The 15,122-nt window shown below is 45.8% G+C and overlaps 1 protein-coding gene across 1 annotated transcript; it reads left to right on the plus strand.

Moving 5' to 3' along the window:
* The first annotated feature begins 9,612 nt into the window (after positions 1–9,612).
* On the plus strand, positions 9,613–14,670 carry sox9a (SRY-box transcription factor 9a). The gene is made up of 3 exons (XM_084339477.1): positions 9,613–10,462; positions 11,194–11,441; positions 12,090–14,670. The coding sequence occupies exons 1-3, from the start codon at positions 9,960–9,962 to the stop codon at positions 12,953–12,955; spliced, it is 1,617 nt and encodes a 538-aa protein (XP_084195603.1). The 5' UTR covers positions 9,613–9,959; the 3' UTR covers positions 12,956–14,670.
* Positions 14,671–15,122: the final 452 nt, after the last annotated feature.

A 15,122-nucleotide genomic window follows, 5' to 3' on the forward strand; every position in this document is an offset into this window, starting at 1 on the left:
ACCCAATCCAATGTACAGTTTCTACGTCAAATGTATATACTCTTTTTTTCTGGACTCTTTTTGTATCACAAACAGTACTGTAATTGCAAATCTGGTATGTCATAAATGTATAGATGTAGCAGTACTGTCTATCTGTATGTCATGTATGTCATATATGTTACGATGAATTGAAAATGGGGGACCCTGATGTAAACAAGACGAAAGTCTTTCTCTGGTCTGCATCCCCTTAACAATTGTATGTATTGAGCTGTACTGTACTGTACCCATTCTGCAATCTGTTAATAAAGTTTTCAATCAATCAATCAAACACTCAGTCACTCTCTCTCACACACACACTCACACTCTCTCTCACACATGCACTTTCTCACACACACACACACACACACACACACACACACACACACACACACACACACACACACACACACACACACACACACACACACACACACACACACACACACACACATTCTCTCTCTCTCTCTCTCTCCCTCTCTCTCTCACACACACACACACTCTCTCACACATGCACTCTTAGTCTTTCTCACACACACACACTCACTCACTCAGGCAGTCAGTCACTCAATCATTCTCTCTCTCTCTCTCTCCCCCTCTCTCTCTCTCTCACACACACATGGCTATTGGCGTTTCATTGTCATTTAAGACGGCTTGGGGGTCAGTTGGAGGCATGGAAGGTGCCTTGCAGTCACTCATCAGAGTTCAATACCGCACGTGGAATTAAATGTGCTGCTTAAGCGCGTGGTGGTAAAGGTCATGCAGGCCGAGGAGCATCAGAGCAGAGCAGCGCGGCGGCGTTTCAACAGGTGGAGAGAAAGATCCAACGCCAGATAACTGAGAGCCTGGAGAACAATCAAACCAGTGGGCGCTGTTGTTTTGCAGCTCTCACAGAATGCGGCTTTCACATTTACATAAAATACATTTAGTCATTTAGATGAATGAATGAATGAATGAATGAATGAATGAATGAATGAATGAATGAATGAATGAATGAATGAACAAACGGATGAATGAATGAATGAATGGATGAATGAATGAATGAATGAATGAATGAATGAATGAATGAATGAATGAAAACTTATTTTAACAGATTGCAGAATGGGTACAAGAATACAGTACGGCTCAATGCACACAATTGTTAAGGGGATGCAGACCAGAGAAAGATGTTTGTCTTGTTTACATCATCAGGGTCCCCCATTTTCAATTGACATTTATGACATACACAACATACATGACATCATCATGCCATTTATGGCATAGGGACATACATGACATACAGGTATATAGTACAAGTTGTGTACAACAAGTCAGCAGGAAGGGTACAACTCTGGCAGCTAAGGGTCAGTAAGATTGTTTGCCAAACAGTGTCGAACTTGAGTGCTACAGTCTCGAGTGTATATTAGCATAGTAGGTAGTAAAATAGGCACAGTAGATTCCTTAGTAGCAGAGTGCACGCTAGTGAAAGACAGTACAAGGTTATGCAAGTATTTTTTTTTTTCACTTCAGGTATCGGTTGAAGAAGTATGTTTTTTAGTTCAGCCGTACTGACTGTGGTGGGAAGTTCATGGCCTTAGGATAGCCTGCTTCTGTTTGATGACCCCCCCCCCCACGCCCCACGGAGTTCGGATAGGAGTGGGCGGCCAGAAGATGCAGAGCGTAGGGGTCTTGAGGGGTGTGTAGTTAGAGACCATTGACTGGAGGTAGGAGGGAGCCGTTCCCCCTTTGCTGCACGGTATGCCAGGTCAAGGACCTCGAAGTGGATTTTGTGAGGCGACAGCGAGCCAGCGCAGCGCTCTGAGAAGTGGGGTAACGTGGGCTCACGTTACGCACACAATATCAGTGGCACCTCAAGCCCGCGGCACTGAGGTTTATGTTGAAACTATCGGGGGGGGGGGGGGGGGGGCGTTGTGTTGCCAGTTTCGGCGCGCGTTTCCTCTCTTGCAGATGCTCCATCAATGAGTGCCTGAAATATTTCAAGCCAGGAGGAGGAGATAAGGCCCGAGATTACAGGAGCATTATCTCCAGGGCAGGCCAGAGCAACGGGAAGATATACAAGAAAGCGTGCGGCCGCGGTGATTATCCGTGCAGCCCGGTCGGTCGGCAGGGTTGAAGGCCAAGATGTGTCTCTATAGGTTGGACTGGATTCCCCCGGCTCTGTGCGATAGCAGAGCAATCCGACGGCGGTTATCCGATCTGATCCATTATAACGTGAAAGATAACCCTGACCGAGTCAGTAAACGATGTCCCGATTATCTTTTTGAACGTTATCGTTTGGCAGGCAGAGCGTATTTAAAGCTAAACCTTTGATATTGTGGATTGGTTGATTGATTGATATTTTAATTTTTTTTGTCTTACATACAGATGTATGCCCAGCCCATATGGGCTTACAAGACACATAAACAGTAAGTGATCATATAGACCAAGATGGCCACAAACGATAAAAGAAAAACATAAATAACAAAGTTGAATGTTTTTTTTTGACCGGCTGCCATTTTGGAGTCAAGTCAAGACTCAAGAGTCACTTTAATGTCCCATCAGCTGGGAACTGTGTCTTGGGCTTACACCCACACTGCGGACACAGACACATACATACAGACATGACGCAACTGACTCCAAACAGAGGAGATAAACCATAATAAAAGATACAATAAAGTACCTGCACAGCAGGATGTCTGGCAACACCACATATATATAGTAATAGTATAACCAAATGTCGATTATCGAATCGAATTCGATAATTGCCGGCCGTTTATCTGGCACTATTTAAAAGTGGAGTGGATGGACCAAGATGGCCACAAAAAAATAAAACAAAATAAAACATAATAACAAAGTTGAAACGGCTGCCATTTTGGAGTGGATGGATATGCACGGTATATATAATGTGTTGACGGAGAGCTTCTTTTTCCACAGAAAAAAAAAAAGTCGTCCCACGAGCGTCCGCATTTCTCGAGCCTCCCGGCAAACTCCTTCCTCCTATAACCTCTAGACGTCCTGGCACAGCCTGTGGAACCCGCTGCGGTCCGGCGGGGTGGGATGTCGAGGAGGTGCGAGAGAGTCAGGGAAGAGAATCCCAGCCCATCCTTCTGAGGGTGTCAGGGCCTTGACAAGTCCTGTCTAAACGCTACCCTCCGCAAAAACGCCATGTGTCAACAGCTGCCCCGTGGCCAGAGCGCTCTGATCTAGTGAAGGGTAAACACCCGAGGGTATAGCCCGCCCGTCCGTCAGGGCGGATCTCTGCGCGGGGCTCTCTCTCTCTCTCTCGGGGCTTGATTTGATTTGATTTTTTATTTGTCTCGAACATAGAAACATAAAACAAGTTTAAAAAACTAAAAGGTAAATAGTCAAAGACTATTTCCATACAATAAGTGTACGAAAAGGAACCGGGGGAAGTAAAAACAACTTATCAAGCCCTGCCCCCTTCCTTTACAATGTTTGACATTATCATTTAATAAAAATAATATAACAAATAATAAAGAATAAAATAAAAAGTACAGTTTTTTATATATCCAAATGTGAAATAAATAATAGGCAGTCACATTACTGCTCAAGCTCCTCTCTCTTATATGTGTCCATAAGTGCTTGTTTATAGCTATACCTTTAAATGTATTGATATGTTTGCTTAATTTCATACTCGCATCCAGACCATTCCAGAGTGATACCCCACAAACTGCAATGCACATACTTTTAAGAGTTGTACGTACCGTAGGTTGCTTTAAACCTAATGTCCCTCTAAAATTATAAACACTCTCTCTAGCCATGACATTTTTATTTTGAATGTTGCTTGGTAATTTGTTTTTTATTGCCAGAAACATAATTTGTGCAGATTTGAATTTGATTGCTTTGTAAGTTGCATGTAAGGGCTGACAGTGGGACGGGGTACAAGTTGGAGGAACGTGAGGTCCTAAAGAAAAACGTGCAGGATTTTAACAACTACGAAAATATTCACGGGTAACTGACGTGCGTGTGGAGGCAGGAGGAGGAGGGCGCCCGGGGGGGACCGTCACACGGTCGACTACCTCCCCCTGTCCAGCGCTGCGCTAGTGGGCTCTAGCATCGGACAGGTGTGATATCAATTATGCGGTTGAATCGGACCACTGCCTCCACTACTGTACCTTCGTCCACATCATTTATCACCAGTGGAATTCTCCTAAATCTTCATAGATCTCAGAGCAAGTAACTCAAACAAAGCCAGACGGCTGTTAACTCACTACTACTACTACCACTGTTCGAAGACATCTACTGTACTTTAACGTCTGTGACGTTTATGTTGTTGAACGTTTCTGCGCAGACTAATCCAAGACTGCACTGTCATGGTTCTCAGATAGTTATCACCAGAGGAAGTCTCCTAAATCTTCATAGATCTCAGAGCAAGTAACTGAAACAAAGCCAGGCGGCCTTGAACGCACTACTACTACTACTACCGTTCGAAGACATCTACTGTACTGTAACGTTTTTGTTGTTCAGCGTTCCCGCGCAGACTAATCCACGACTGCACCGTCATGGTTCTCAAGGAGTTTGGATATTTTGTGAGAGAGGTTAAGTGGGCCATTCAGTCTACTTGTAAAGACTTGGCCCCCGTTCCCGTTACACGTGCCTCGCCGTAGCCTCTCAAGGAATTACAATTTAGTGTCTGGCTTCAATCTGACGTGAACTGGAAGCGGGGAAACAAAGATTATTTTTTTTACCGAGAGGAAAATAAGAAGAAGAAGAAAAAAAAAAAAAGGACTCAACAGAACATTCGGAGATATTCTGAACGTCGCGTTGGCAGGAGATGGAGAACTGAGATGTTGGGAGAACAAGCCAAAACAGACAGATCTATATAAAACACACCCACACACACACACATGCATGGGCTACACACACACACACACACGCACACACACACACACACACACACACTCGCACACACACACACACACACACACACACACACACACACACACACACACACACACACACACACACACACACACACACACACACACACACACACACACAAAAAGAGAGAGGCGGTCGCCTCAAACATTCGCAGTGGAATCTGAGAGAGCGAGGAGAGGTGGAAGACATGATTTAGCAGTTTACCCCCAGTGTTTGCCTCAGAATTTTAACGCCGTGGCTCGAAGTCAAGCTGAGAAGTTTCCCAAGGGCTACTGGGTCGGCAGGTAGGCGTATACATGGTGAGCCCCCACCACAACCCCCCACCCCTTCCCCCAGGCCCACCACAGGCTAGTCTGCGGGGGTACCATCAAGCACACTGCAGCCAGCGGTAAGGGGGCGAGAAAACACCCATCCACACCTCCGGTACCTCTCTAGTGTTTAGCTGTATCTGGGTGTCTCTGCATGTTGACATGAGTAGCCTGCAGGAACCCAGCCTGAGGAACCCAGCCTGAGGAACCCAGCCTGAGGAACCCAGCCTGAGGAACCCAGCCTTGAGGAACCCAGCCCTGAGGAACCCAGCTGTGAGGAACCCAGCCTGAGGAAGCCAGCCCTGAGGAAACCAGCCTGAGGAACCCAGCCTGAGGAACCCAGCCTGAGGAACCCAGCCTGAGGAAGGCAGCCTTGAGGAACCCAGCCTGAGGAACCCAGCCTGAGGAACCCAGCCTGAGGAACCCAGCCTGAGGAAGCCAGCCTGAGGAACCCAGCCTGAGGAACCCAACCTGAGGAACCCAGCCTGAGGAACCCAGCCTGAGGAACCCAGCCTGAGGAACCCAGCCTGAGGAACTACTAGGAACGTCTGACCACTATAAGTGTGTCTGAGTCTTAACCACCAAAACCCGCACGGACTACAACGTATGACGTCGTACATCAGACCCTCACCTGCACCTTGTGTTTACTGTGTTGTGTACAACCCAGAGTTAATTATATCATTTACACTGTTTATTATTCTCATAGCATTATATTCAGAGTTAGTTATGTTATTGACTCTGTTTATTTTTCCTCATAGTATTATATTCAGAGTTAATCATTATATTGTTTACACTGTTTATTTTTCTCATATTCTTATATTCAGATCAAATTGTATTGCCTATAATATGTATCTCTTTCTACTATTACCCTGCCCATACTTGTACCTCCCCTCACCCCACGCTGCTATGATGCCCACATGTCCCCAAGGGGATCAATAAAGGAATATGTCATCTTATCTTAACCCTTCCACTGCCACACTACAGAAGGTTAACCCTTTACTATCACACTACCGACGGTAACCGTCGGTAGTGTGCTAGTAAAGGGTTAACCTTCTGTAGTGTGGCAGTGAAAGGGTTAACCTGCTGTTGTGTGGCAGTGAAAGGGTTAACCTGCTGTTGTGTGGCAGTGAAAGGGTTAACCTTCTGTGTGTTGTGGCAGTGAAAGGGTTAACCTGTTTGGTAGTGCGGCAGTGAACGTGTTAACCCAGCCCTGAGGGAATAACAACAAGAGCTCCTCTTATCACTACTAGTGTATCAACGTTTGTGTGTGTGTGCGTGTGTCGTGTGTGTGTGTGACTGTGTGTGTGTGTACGTGCGTGTGTGTCGTGTGTGTGTGTGTGTGTGTGTGTGCGTGTGCATGTGTGTGTGTGTGTGTGTGTGTGTGTGTGTGTGTGTGTGTGTCTAAATGGCATTGTAAATGACACACTCCTACGCTTGGACTTTATTTTTGTTATCGTCACCGCTGTTGTTGTTGTTGTTGCACTTGTGGGGGGGAGGATGGCCTCTCACTGGAAGTATAGCTAACAGAGGAAACGGTATAGCGATTACACTCCCTGTCCGACTGGTGAGAGATGTCATTAAATCGTCGGGGTGGCATTGAGAGGAGTATCGTTTGACCGTGGGCTATAGTGTTGCATCTCAAAAGGTTGCACCTTATACAGAGAGGGAAATAGCTCAAGGTCTCCAACCAAGTGGCAAGGGCTCAAGTTGCCTCGACGACTTATAAAACCCAGGATAAGTAGACCTTCCACCGTCGGTGATGAAACAAAAACAACTTCAACAATCCCCCCACGGTTTATCCATCCAGTGCGTTTGCTCCGCGTGGAGTTTTGGTGGGGGGTGGTGGGTGGGGGTAACGTTAGAGCATAATCTGGCCGCTGTTGCGTGCGGGAGGGTTGACAGAGGGCACTGACTCCAGTTCAGCCAATAGGAGGGGTATAGCGGTAATTATGGGTACAGCTGACAGGCCAATCAGACTGATTTTAATGAGAATGTAAGGTTGTGACCTCGAAGCAGACCGGTTGAACGCTGACACACTACCCTATATATCGCGTTGAGGGAAAACACTCTGTACACTTTCACCGCTGCTGCGTCTGTGGCGTTCACCGTGTGTTCTTCTGAGACGCGGCAGGAGATCACACAAGCACCTTTAGTTTAAGATAAAAACATCGAGTTTTAAGACATCCGATCATTTACATTTGGATGTCTTAAAATCAATGGCATATTATTGCATTACTTTTGTGCCCTAATAATACAACCTCATTAAAAAACGTTTGACATATCTTTACATCGTTATAGATGAAAGGTTAGTCACCTTGTTAAAAGATCGATCAGGTTAATTAAACCAGGAGGGCAGTGTGGGAACAGAAGAAAACCCCAAGTCTTGTACGTGAACTTGGAACTTTATATTCAGATTTGGTTTCTAAAATTAAATACCTGGATTAGTGACTGAACTGCCTCAACAAAGAGTCCTTTGTCGCTGAAAACATGGGTTGGAGCTGCTGCAGCCAAGCTGGTGTTTTACTGCTGGAGACACACGTTGGTCCCATTCCACCTCCTCAATAAACACACATCTACCTGCTCCAGAGGCTGCCATGGTCACATGAGTTACATAATAAGTTAAAATGAGGAGTATTATTATTATGTCAACAACAGACAACATGTTTGACTTTTTCTGCTTCTTCTGCATGTTATTATTATTATTATTATTATTATTATTATTATTATTATTATTATTATTATTATTATTATTATTATTATTATTATTATTATTATTATTAACATATTAGAACCAAGCCATTGAATTATTATTAAGGCTATACTTTATGCAAATGAAAGTAAATGAAGGAAGAGAGAGAGAGAGAGAGAGAGAGAGAGAGAGAGAGAGAGAGAGAGAGAGAGAGAGAGAGAGAGAGAGAGAGAGAGAGAGAGAGAGAAAGCAGACCGTGGATGAATAACATACTTAATCTTTCATATTTCTTTCATGTTTTAAGAAAGATACATTGTTGATTTCCCTGTTTTTATTAGTGGAGAGGTTTAATTGAATAAATAAATTGCGTAAAACGTGTAATTTTGTGTTTTATTTTGTATTACAGTGCTCTGCTTTACTGTGAAGTTCTGGTGTTTTATTTTGTTCTGTTTTACTGTGACGTTCTAGTGTTTTATTTTGTATAACAGTGCTTTACTTTACTGTGAAGTTCTAGTATTTTAGCTTGTATAACAGTGCTTTACTTTACTGTGAAGTTCTACTGTTTTATTTTGTATAACAGTGCTTTACTTGACTGTGAAGTTCTAGTATTTTAGTTTGTATAACAGTGCTTTACTTGACTGTGAAGTTCTAGTATTTTAGTTTGTATAACAGTGCTTTACTTGACTGTGAAGTTCTAGTATTTTAGTTTGTATAACAGTGCTTTACTTGACTGTGAAGTTCTAGTATTTTAGTTTGTATAACAGTGCTCTGTTTTACTGGGACGACTGGTCGGCAAGGCGCCTCTGAAGTTTCTGGACTGCTGTCGCCCCCTATTGGTCAGTAGGCGGACGGCATGCCGTGTGCAGAGCTGAGAGGAGTCGAGGCAGAGCAGGCAGCATTATTCCAACACTGTGGAGAGTTTACATGACATTTAATTAAACCTATCTATAAAATATATAGAATAACCTCATTCGTATGCCTATAGGTCTGCTCGGAATACAAAGATAAACCAGTCTGAGACACCGGGAAAGTTGCACTAAAAGTTACCACAAAAAGCTGTAGGTCTTACAGAAACATTGGCTTGTTGTTGGGCAGTGGGCCTTTATTCTCGAAATAATGCCAAATACAATCTCATGCATGACTATAGAGCGATGCAATAAACGATAAAAGACTGATAAAACGATCTGAATGTAGCACAACAACACATGCACAATGTGACGTCTGGGAGGGGGCGACTAAATAATAGGGCCATATACGTTTTTAAAGTAGACATATGGAATTATCATTTTTATTAACATTGTGTTAACAAACTGCCATAACTCGTGTCTTATTTGCAGCGAGTTTAACGTGACACTTACACAAGTGCATTGTCCAAAATGGATCGAGACGAGAGATTATTGAATCATTCGGTGTGAAGTGAACTGAACTCTGATGATCGTGAATGATCTAAAAGGAATCGCTTCTAATAACTTTGCACGGAGTCGAGTTGACATTATTAAAAAGGGAATAACCTACATTTTTTCTCATGTGGAGTCAGTTCTCTCAGTGTTGTTGACGGGAGGGAGAGAGAGAGGGGAGAGTTGGAGAGAGTTGGAGCAGAGCGCAGAGCGCAGAGTCCTATTTCGTCTCCGCCCTCCTGAGATTTCCACCCAATCAGTCGGTTTGGGAGAAAGATAAATCCAGCTCCACTACTCAGGACTCCAGCAATCCTCTGCAGTCTCCAACACCTCCAGTCACACCATCTCTCTGTGTCCTCCCTCACTCACATTTTTATTTTTATTTTTGGGTCTATTACGTTGTGCACTTGTGCCTTTTGCTCTCTCAAGAAAAACCTTTTTTTTCTCCAACAAACTTGGACGGAAGGTCAAACATCTCTCTCTCTCTATATATATTTTTGACATCTTTACTTTGCGATAGTGCAGATTTGACAGTTTAAAACTCGTGCGTCGTGCGCTTCGCCATTTGGGTTCCTTTTGGCACATTTGGATACTTTTCTCTCTGCAGAGCGCAATACGCAAATACATAATTTATTGCCAGAAGAGGGGGGTTCCTTCAAGTGAATTCGCATGAATCTCCTCGACCCCTACCTGAAGATGGCAGAAGAGCAGGAGAATAAGTGTAACAACCACTCCTCCTCAGAACAGGACGCTCCGAGCCCCGGCATGTCCGAGGAGGACGACAGCACGGCGGGCGGCTCGCCGTGTCCCTCCGGCGGCTCCGGCGGCTGCGGCTCCGGCTCGGGCTCCGACGCGGAGAACACGCGCCCGCTGTCCGACAACAACAGCGGCAGCCACCACCTGCTGCTGGGCGGCGAGTACAAGAAGGAGGGCGACGAGGACAAGTTCCCCATATGCATCCGCGACGCCGTGTCCCAGGTGCTGAAGGGCTACGACTGGACCCTGGTGCCCATGCCGGTGCGGGTGAACGGCTCCAACAAGAGCAAGCCGCACGTCAAGAGGCCCATGAACGCCTTCATGGTGTGGGCGCAGGCGGCGCGCAGGAAGCTGGCGGACCAGTACCCGCACCTGCACAACGCCGAGCTCAGCAAGACCCTGGGCAAGCTGTGGAGGTACGTGTTGTTCCCTCTTCTTCCACTGTCGTTTCATCTAGTTTCTTCTTCTAACCTTTATTTAAACACTCGAAAGGCAACGGAGCTTCTTTGCAGTCACGTCGAAAGAAAAGGCATATAAAATCACGCAGCATATTCATAACAATTAGACAAGTATAAGGATGACAAATCGATTAAAACACGTACAACTTGATTGACAACGGTTGGAGAGCAAGGCTTTATTATTAAACTCTGCAGCAGAGGAGAGAATCTCAAGCTTTATTTAAGGACTTTAATACCAGCGTGCACTTTTACGCGCCGCCTGTGCGTAAAAGTGCACAAATTCGTAGACTTAAAACACACCTAATAAATGCAACTATAATCCAGTTGGATAAAAATGCAAAACGACTCTATTTTTCGAGTGTTTATTTGTCACGTAAAGCTATAGAAGATGGCATATGAATCGAATTTGACAAGACGTCCTTTTACCTCTTTTTACTTTTTCTTTTTACTTTATTTTACGCACGACATCAGGGTCGTACAGAACCAAGCATTCCACTGTGATTTACATGTACCTTATATGTGCCAAATAAAACTAAACTTGACACTAACTTGAAGAAAAAAGGCTAAACAAAACGAACAGTATGTCATATACCGTGTTTCCAAAGGTGTTGCATAATAACTGTAATATGAACTCATCACAACTTTCTCCCCCCCCCCCCCCTCCTTGTCGCTTATTATTATAAACACAGACTTCTGAACGAAGGCGAGAAGCGTCCGTTCGTAGAGGAGGCAGAGCGCCTGCGGGTGCAGCACAAGAAGGACCACCCCGACTACAAGTACCAGCCGCGGCGGAGGAAGTCCGTGAAGAACGGCCAGAGCGAACCGGAGGACGGCGAGCAGACCCACATCTCCCCCACCGCCATCTTCAAGGCGCTGCAGCAGGCCGACTCCCCGGCGTCCAGCATGGGCGAGGTGCACTCCCCTGGCGAGCACTCAGGTACGGATCAATACCGATTGGATCAATTATCAATTATAATAATAACAAAATCGAATGACCTTTTTTTTTTTGGTAGAAAAAACTCTAGTAATACAAATGTATTGTTCTTTTTATTGAATTTTGTTAACTTTTTACTTTTAAACATTATGTTATGAAAAATGAGTCCTATAGAGTTCTAAGCATACGTTGACAGTTGCATCCATGTTGAGTGTCAACAAAATCGAATGAAACATGTTTTTATTGTAGAAAAAAACGGCAGTAATGCAAATGTATTGTTCTTATTATTGAATTTTGTTAACTTTTTACTTGATTTATTAAAAAGGAGTCATAGTTCTAAGCATACTTTGACAGTTGCATCCATGTTGAGTGTCTGAGGCCACTCTGCTGCACAGACACACCTGTTAATGATTAGTCGTTTTTTTTTTTACAAGCTATCAAGCAAATACACCACCTGTCTACTGCCGCTAAACTCTTCCTCTCGCCAGCGCCTCGTAAGCGCATGAAGTCATGGCACCTTTTTCACCCTGCTGCGTGAAAAACCATAAATCTTATCATGCGCTTTCATCACCACACACACATCCTTATTATGAGCCGTCTGGTCTGTCGCTATCAGTCGAGTTAACCCTCCCTCTCTCTCCCCCCCACCAGGTCAGTCCCAGCAGGGCCCGCCGACGCCTCCCACCACCCCCAAGACGGACCTGCCCGTGGGCAAGGCCGAGCTGAAGCGCGAGCGCGAGGTAATAATAAGCGGCCCCGGCGGCGGGCGCCCCATGCAGCAGGAGGGGGGCGGGGGCACCGGCCCCGGCCACGGCGGCGGCCGCCAGCACATCAACTTCGGCGACGTGGACATCGGCGAGCTGAGCAGCGACGTCATCTCCAACATCGGCAGCTTCGACGTGGACGAGTTCGACCAGTACCTGCCGCTCCACGCGCTGCTTCTGCCGGGCCAGGCGGGCTACACCACCGCGGGCGGGTACAGCCTCGGAAACTCCTCCTCGGTCAGCCAGGCCGCCTGGATGTCCAAGCAGCAGCAGCAGCAGCAGCAGCAGCACTCTCTGGGTGGAGGAGGAGGAGGAGGAGGGGGAGGAGGGGAGCAGGTCCAGGGGAGGACCACCCAGATCAAGACGGAGCAGCTGAGCCCCAGCCACTACAGCGAGCAGCAGGGCTCCTCCCCGCAGCACGTCACCTACGGCTCCTTCAACCTGCAGCACTACCACGGCAGCCCCGCCTCCTCCTACCCGTCCATCACCCGGGCGCAGTACGACTACTCGGACCACCAGGGCGGCGCCGTCAGCGCCTACTACGGCCACGCCACCAGCGCCACCTCCGCCGGCGGCCAGGGCTCCTCCGGCTCCGGCGGCCTGTACTCCACCTTCGGCGGCTACATCAGCCCGAGCCAGAGGCCCATGTACACGCCGATCGCCGACACCACCGGGGTGCCGTCCGTCCCGCAGACCCACAGTCCGCAGCACTGGGAGCAGCAGCCGGTCTACACGCAGCTCTCGCGGCCGTGAGCGTGGAGGTCAGGGTCAGCGCCTCATGCACAACAGACTGTACGACATCCGGCCCTGAGGGGTCAGCAGTGCCTAAAGCACAGACTGTAGCCTGTGACATCCAGCCCTGAGTGCCTCCCTACAGACTGTACGACACCCAGCCTCTGAGGGGGTTCAGGCCCTCAGCCACAGACTGTAACGACACCCAGCCCCCCTTCATAGACTCACTTCTGCCCCCGGAGGCCATTCAGTGCCGTCACGGTCACGGCACCCTTCGTTTTCTTTTGCCAACAGAAAAACACGACAAGGTCCTTTTTTTTTGTTGTTTTTGTTTGTTATAGTACTGAAAATATATATCTTTGAAAACGGCTCACGACAGTGCCTTTTTGTATCGCTTCGAGTTGTGATTATATTTTTTATAGATATAACGTCAAAAGAGACTCATTTGAATCCTCCGTGAGGACATATCGGTTATGAATATTTTAGTATGTACTGTGTATGTGTTCTGTCATCATCAGTGTCACCGCCATCATCGTCATCGTCGCCATCATCATCATCATTCGTGGGGTTTGATACACGTATAAGGAGATAGAGTGCTAGGTGAAAAAACCCTTTTAGTGGCCTTACTTCTCACTAATGTATTTTTGTACAGGAGGTGGAACGGTCCCTTTACTTACTTTGCCCTCTCTTGTAATAGCCTACCTTCTGCTTCGAAATCTTTGTACTGTACATATTTTATTGTAATTCTTAAGAGTCGAGAGCAGAGCTGGTGCCGGTGTGAAATAGTTCTTCGAGTTTCTCGTGCCACGGCGTCGTAAAAATATATACGTCTACGTACGCTCGAGCTAACGTCGCTACGGGGCGCGAGTGCCTCCTCGTCGAGAACCTTCCTCTCCCCGGGGGCCTTACTGTGTTTGCTATATAGGTGTAGCTGAGCGTTGTTCCTTCGTCTGCCTTGATACCGTCGGTGCCTGCGGAGCCACAGTAGCAAAAAGGCTCCGTTCCGCTGGCATCTGTGGAAGCCAGAGTTCCTGCTCGCGGAGCTACAGGAAGTGCCCTTTGACCCCCCCGAGTCAGTCCCCCCCCCCCCCCCGCCCCCCAAGCAGCAGCATGGCAGGTCCAAGTCTGGAGTATATACTTCTTGTCATTCCTACAGCCCTTCCCCCTGTCGTCTTAACCTTCTCTTAATTTATTCTTTAGCGGTAATTTTATTTGAAAAATAATAACTATTTGCAATTATCTTTTTTTTTTCTTTTTTTCTTTTAATTAAGCAGCGACTAATTGAGATGAAAATATGTTTTTTTTTGTTATCGGCAGAGTAGTTTGCTGTGATATGTGGTACAAATGTGTTTATTTATCATTTGTAAATTGTTTTCTGTTTAAATGTCTCCTTTCCCCCCCCCCCTTTTTTCTCCACGATCTAGTTATGTACAGATTACTTATGATTACGATACAACTTGATCTCAAAATCTTTCTTTGAAGAAAAAAAAAAATAGACAAAAACTGGACTTTTTCTCTCCGTTGTCATTCTAACAGACGGATGGATGGCTGAGCTGTGGCTGTTGTTGTTGTTGTAAAGACTTGTTCTAGAATCACCAGCATACTTCTTTTGTGTTCTCTCATGTTGACATCCTCTTAATGCAGTTTCCCTACTGTAGGTAAAACATGCCGTTGTCTTAAAAGCTTATCTTTTGTATTATATTGTTTGCAATAAAAAGAAAACATATCGGAAATAATCCAGTAACCTTCTGTGTCGTTTGTGTTCACAAGAATTCTGTTCAAGAGTTGAGTGTGGGGTTTTTTGTGTGCAATTTCTTGTGTTTTCTTTAAGCAATTGTAGGAGGAATATCTTTTTTAGTGCTCATAGTTAAAGGGGAACTATCTTATAAATGGCCTTTTTGAGTGTTTAGCATCCTAGCTGTGTGAACTTATATTAATATGATCTATGTCTCTAATTCTCATATTGGCGCATTCTTCCAATTCTCCTCTCACAATATTCACCCTCACTGAACTGAGTCATTTGAAAATGTGCTGATTTGTGATGTCAGAGAGACACCGCTGCATGATAATGTGGCTGTGTGGCATCAGGTGCATGATGAGCTGCACACAGTGGTTGGAGCCCAGCCTCAAAACGGCTTAAGATCTTGAGGTAGAAAAATGCTGTTTTTGAGGACTTGATTAGAAATAC

Source organism: Notolepis coatsorum, assembly GCF_963971535.1.
Source record: "Notolepis coatsorum genome assembly, contig: SCAFFOLD_1777, whole genome shotgun sequence".
Lineage (NCBI taxonomy): Eukaryota > Metazoa > Chordata > Actinopteri > Aulopiformes > Paralepididae > Notolepis > Notolepis coatsorum.

What these genes read in the sequence shown, in the direction of transcription:
- sox9a (XM_084339477.1), top strand. Translation starts at nt 9,960, where the DNA reads ATGAATCTCCTCGACCCCTACCTGAAGATGGCAGAAGAGCAGGAGAAT. An exon ending in ACCCTGGGCAAGCTGTGGAG is followed by an intron (nt 10,463 to 11,193) that starts GTACGTGTTGTT and finishes TTATAAACACAG; the next exon opens with ACTTCTGAACGAAGGCGAGA. An exon ending in CTCCCCTGGCGAGCACTCAG is followed by an intron (nt 11,442 to 12,089) that starts GTACGGATCAAT and finishes CCCCCCCACCAG; the next exon opens with GTCAGTCCCAGCAGGGCCCG.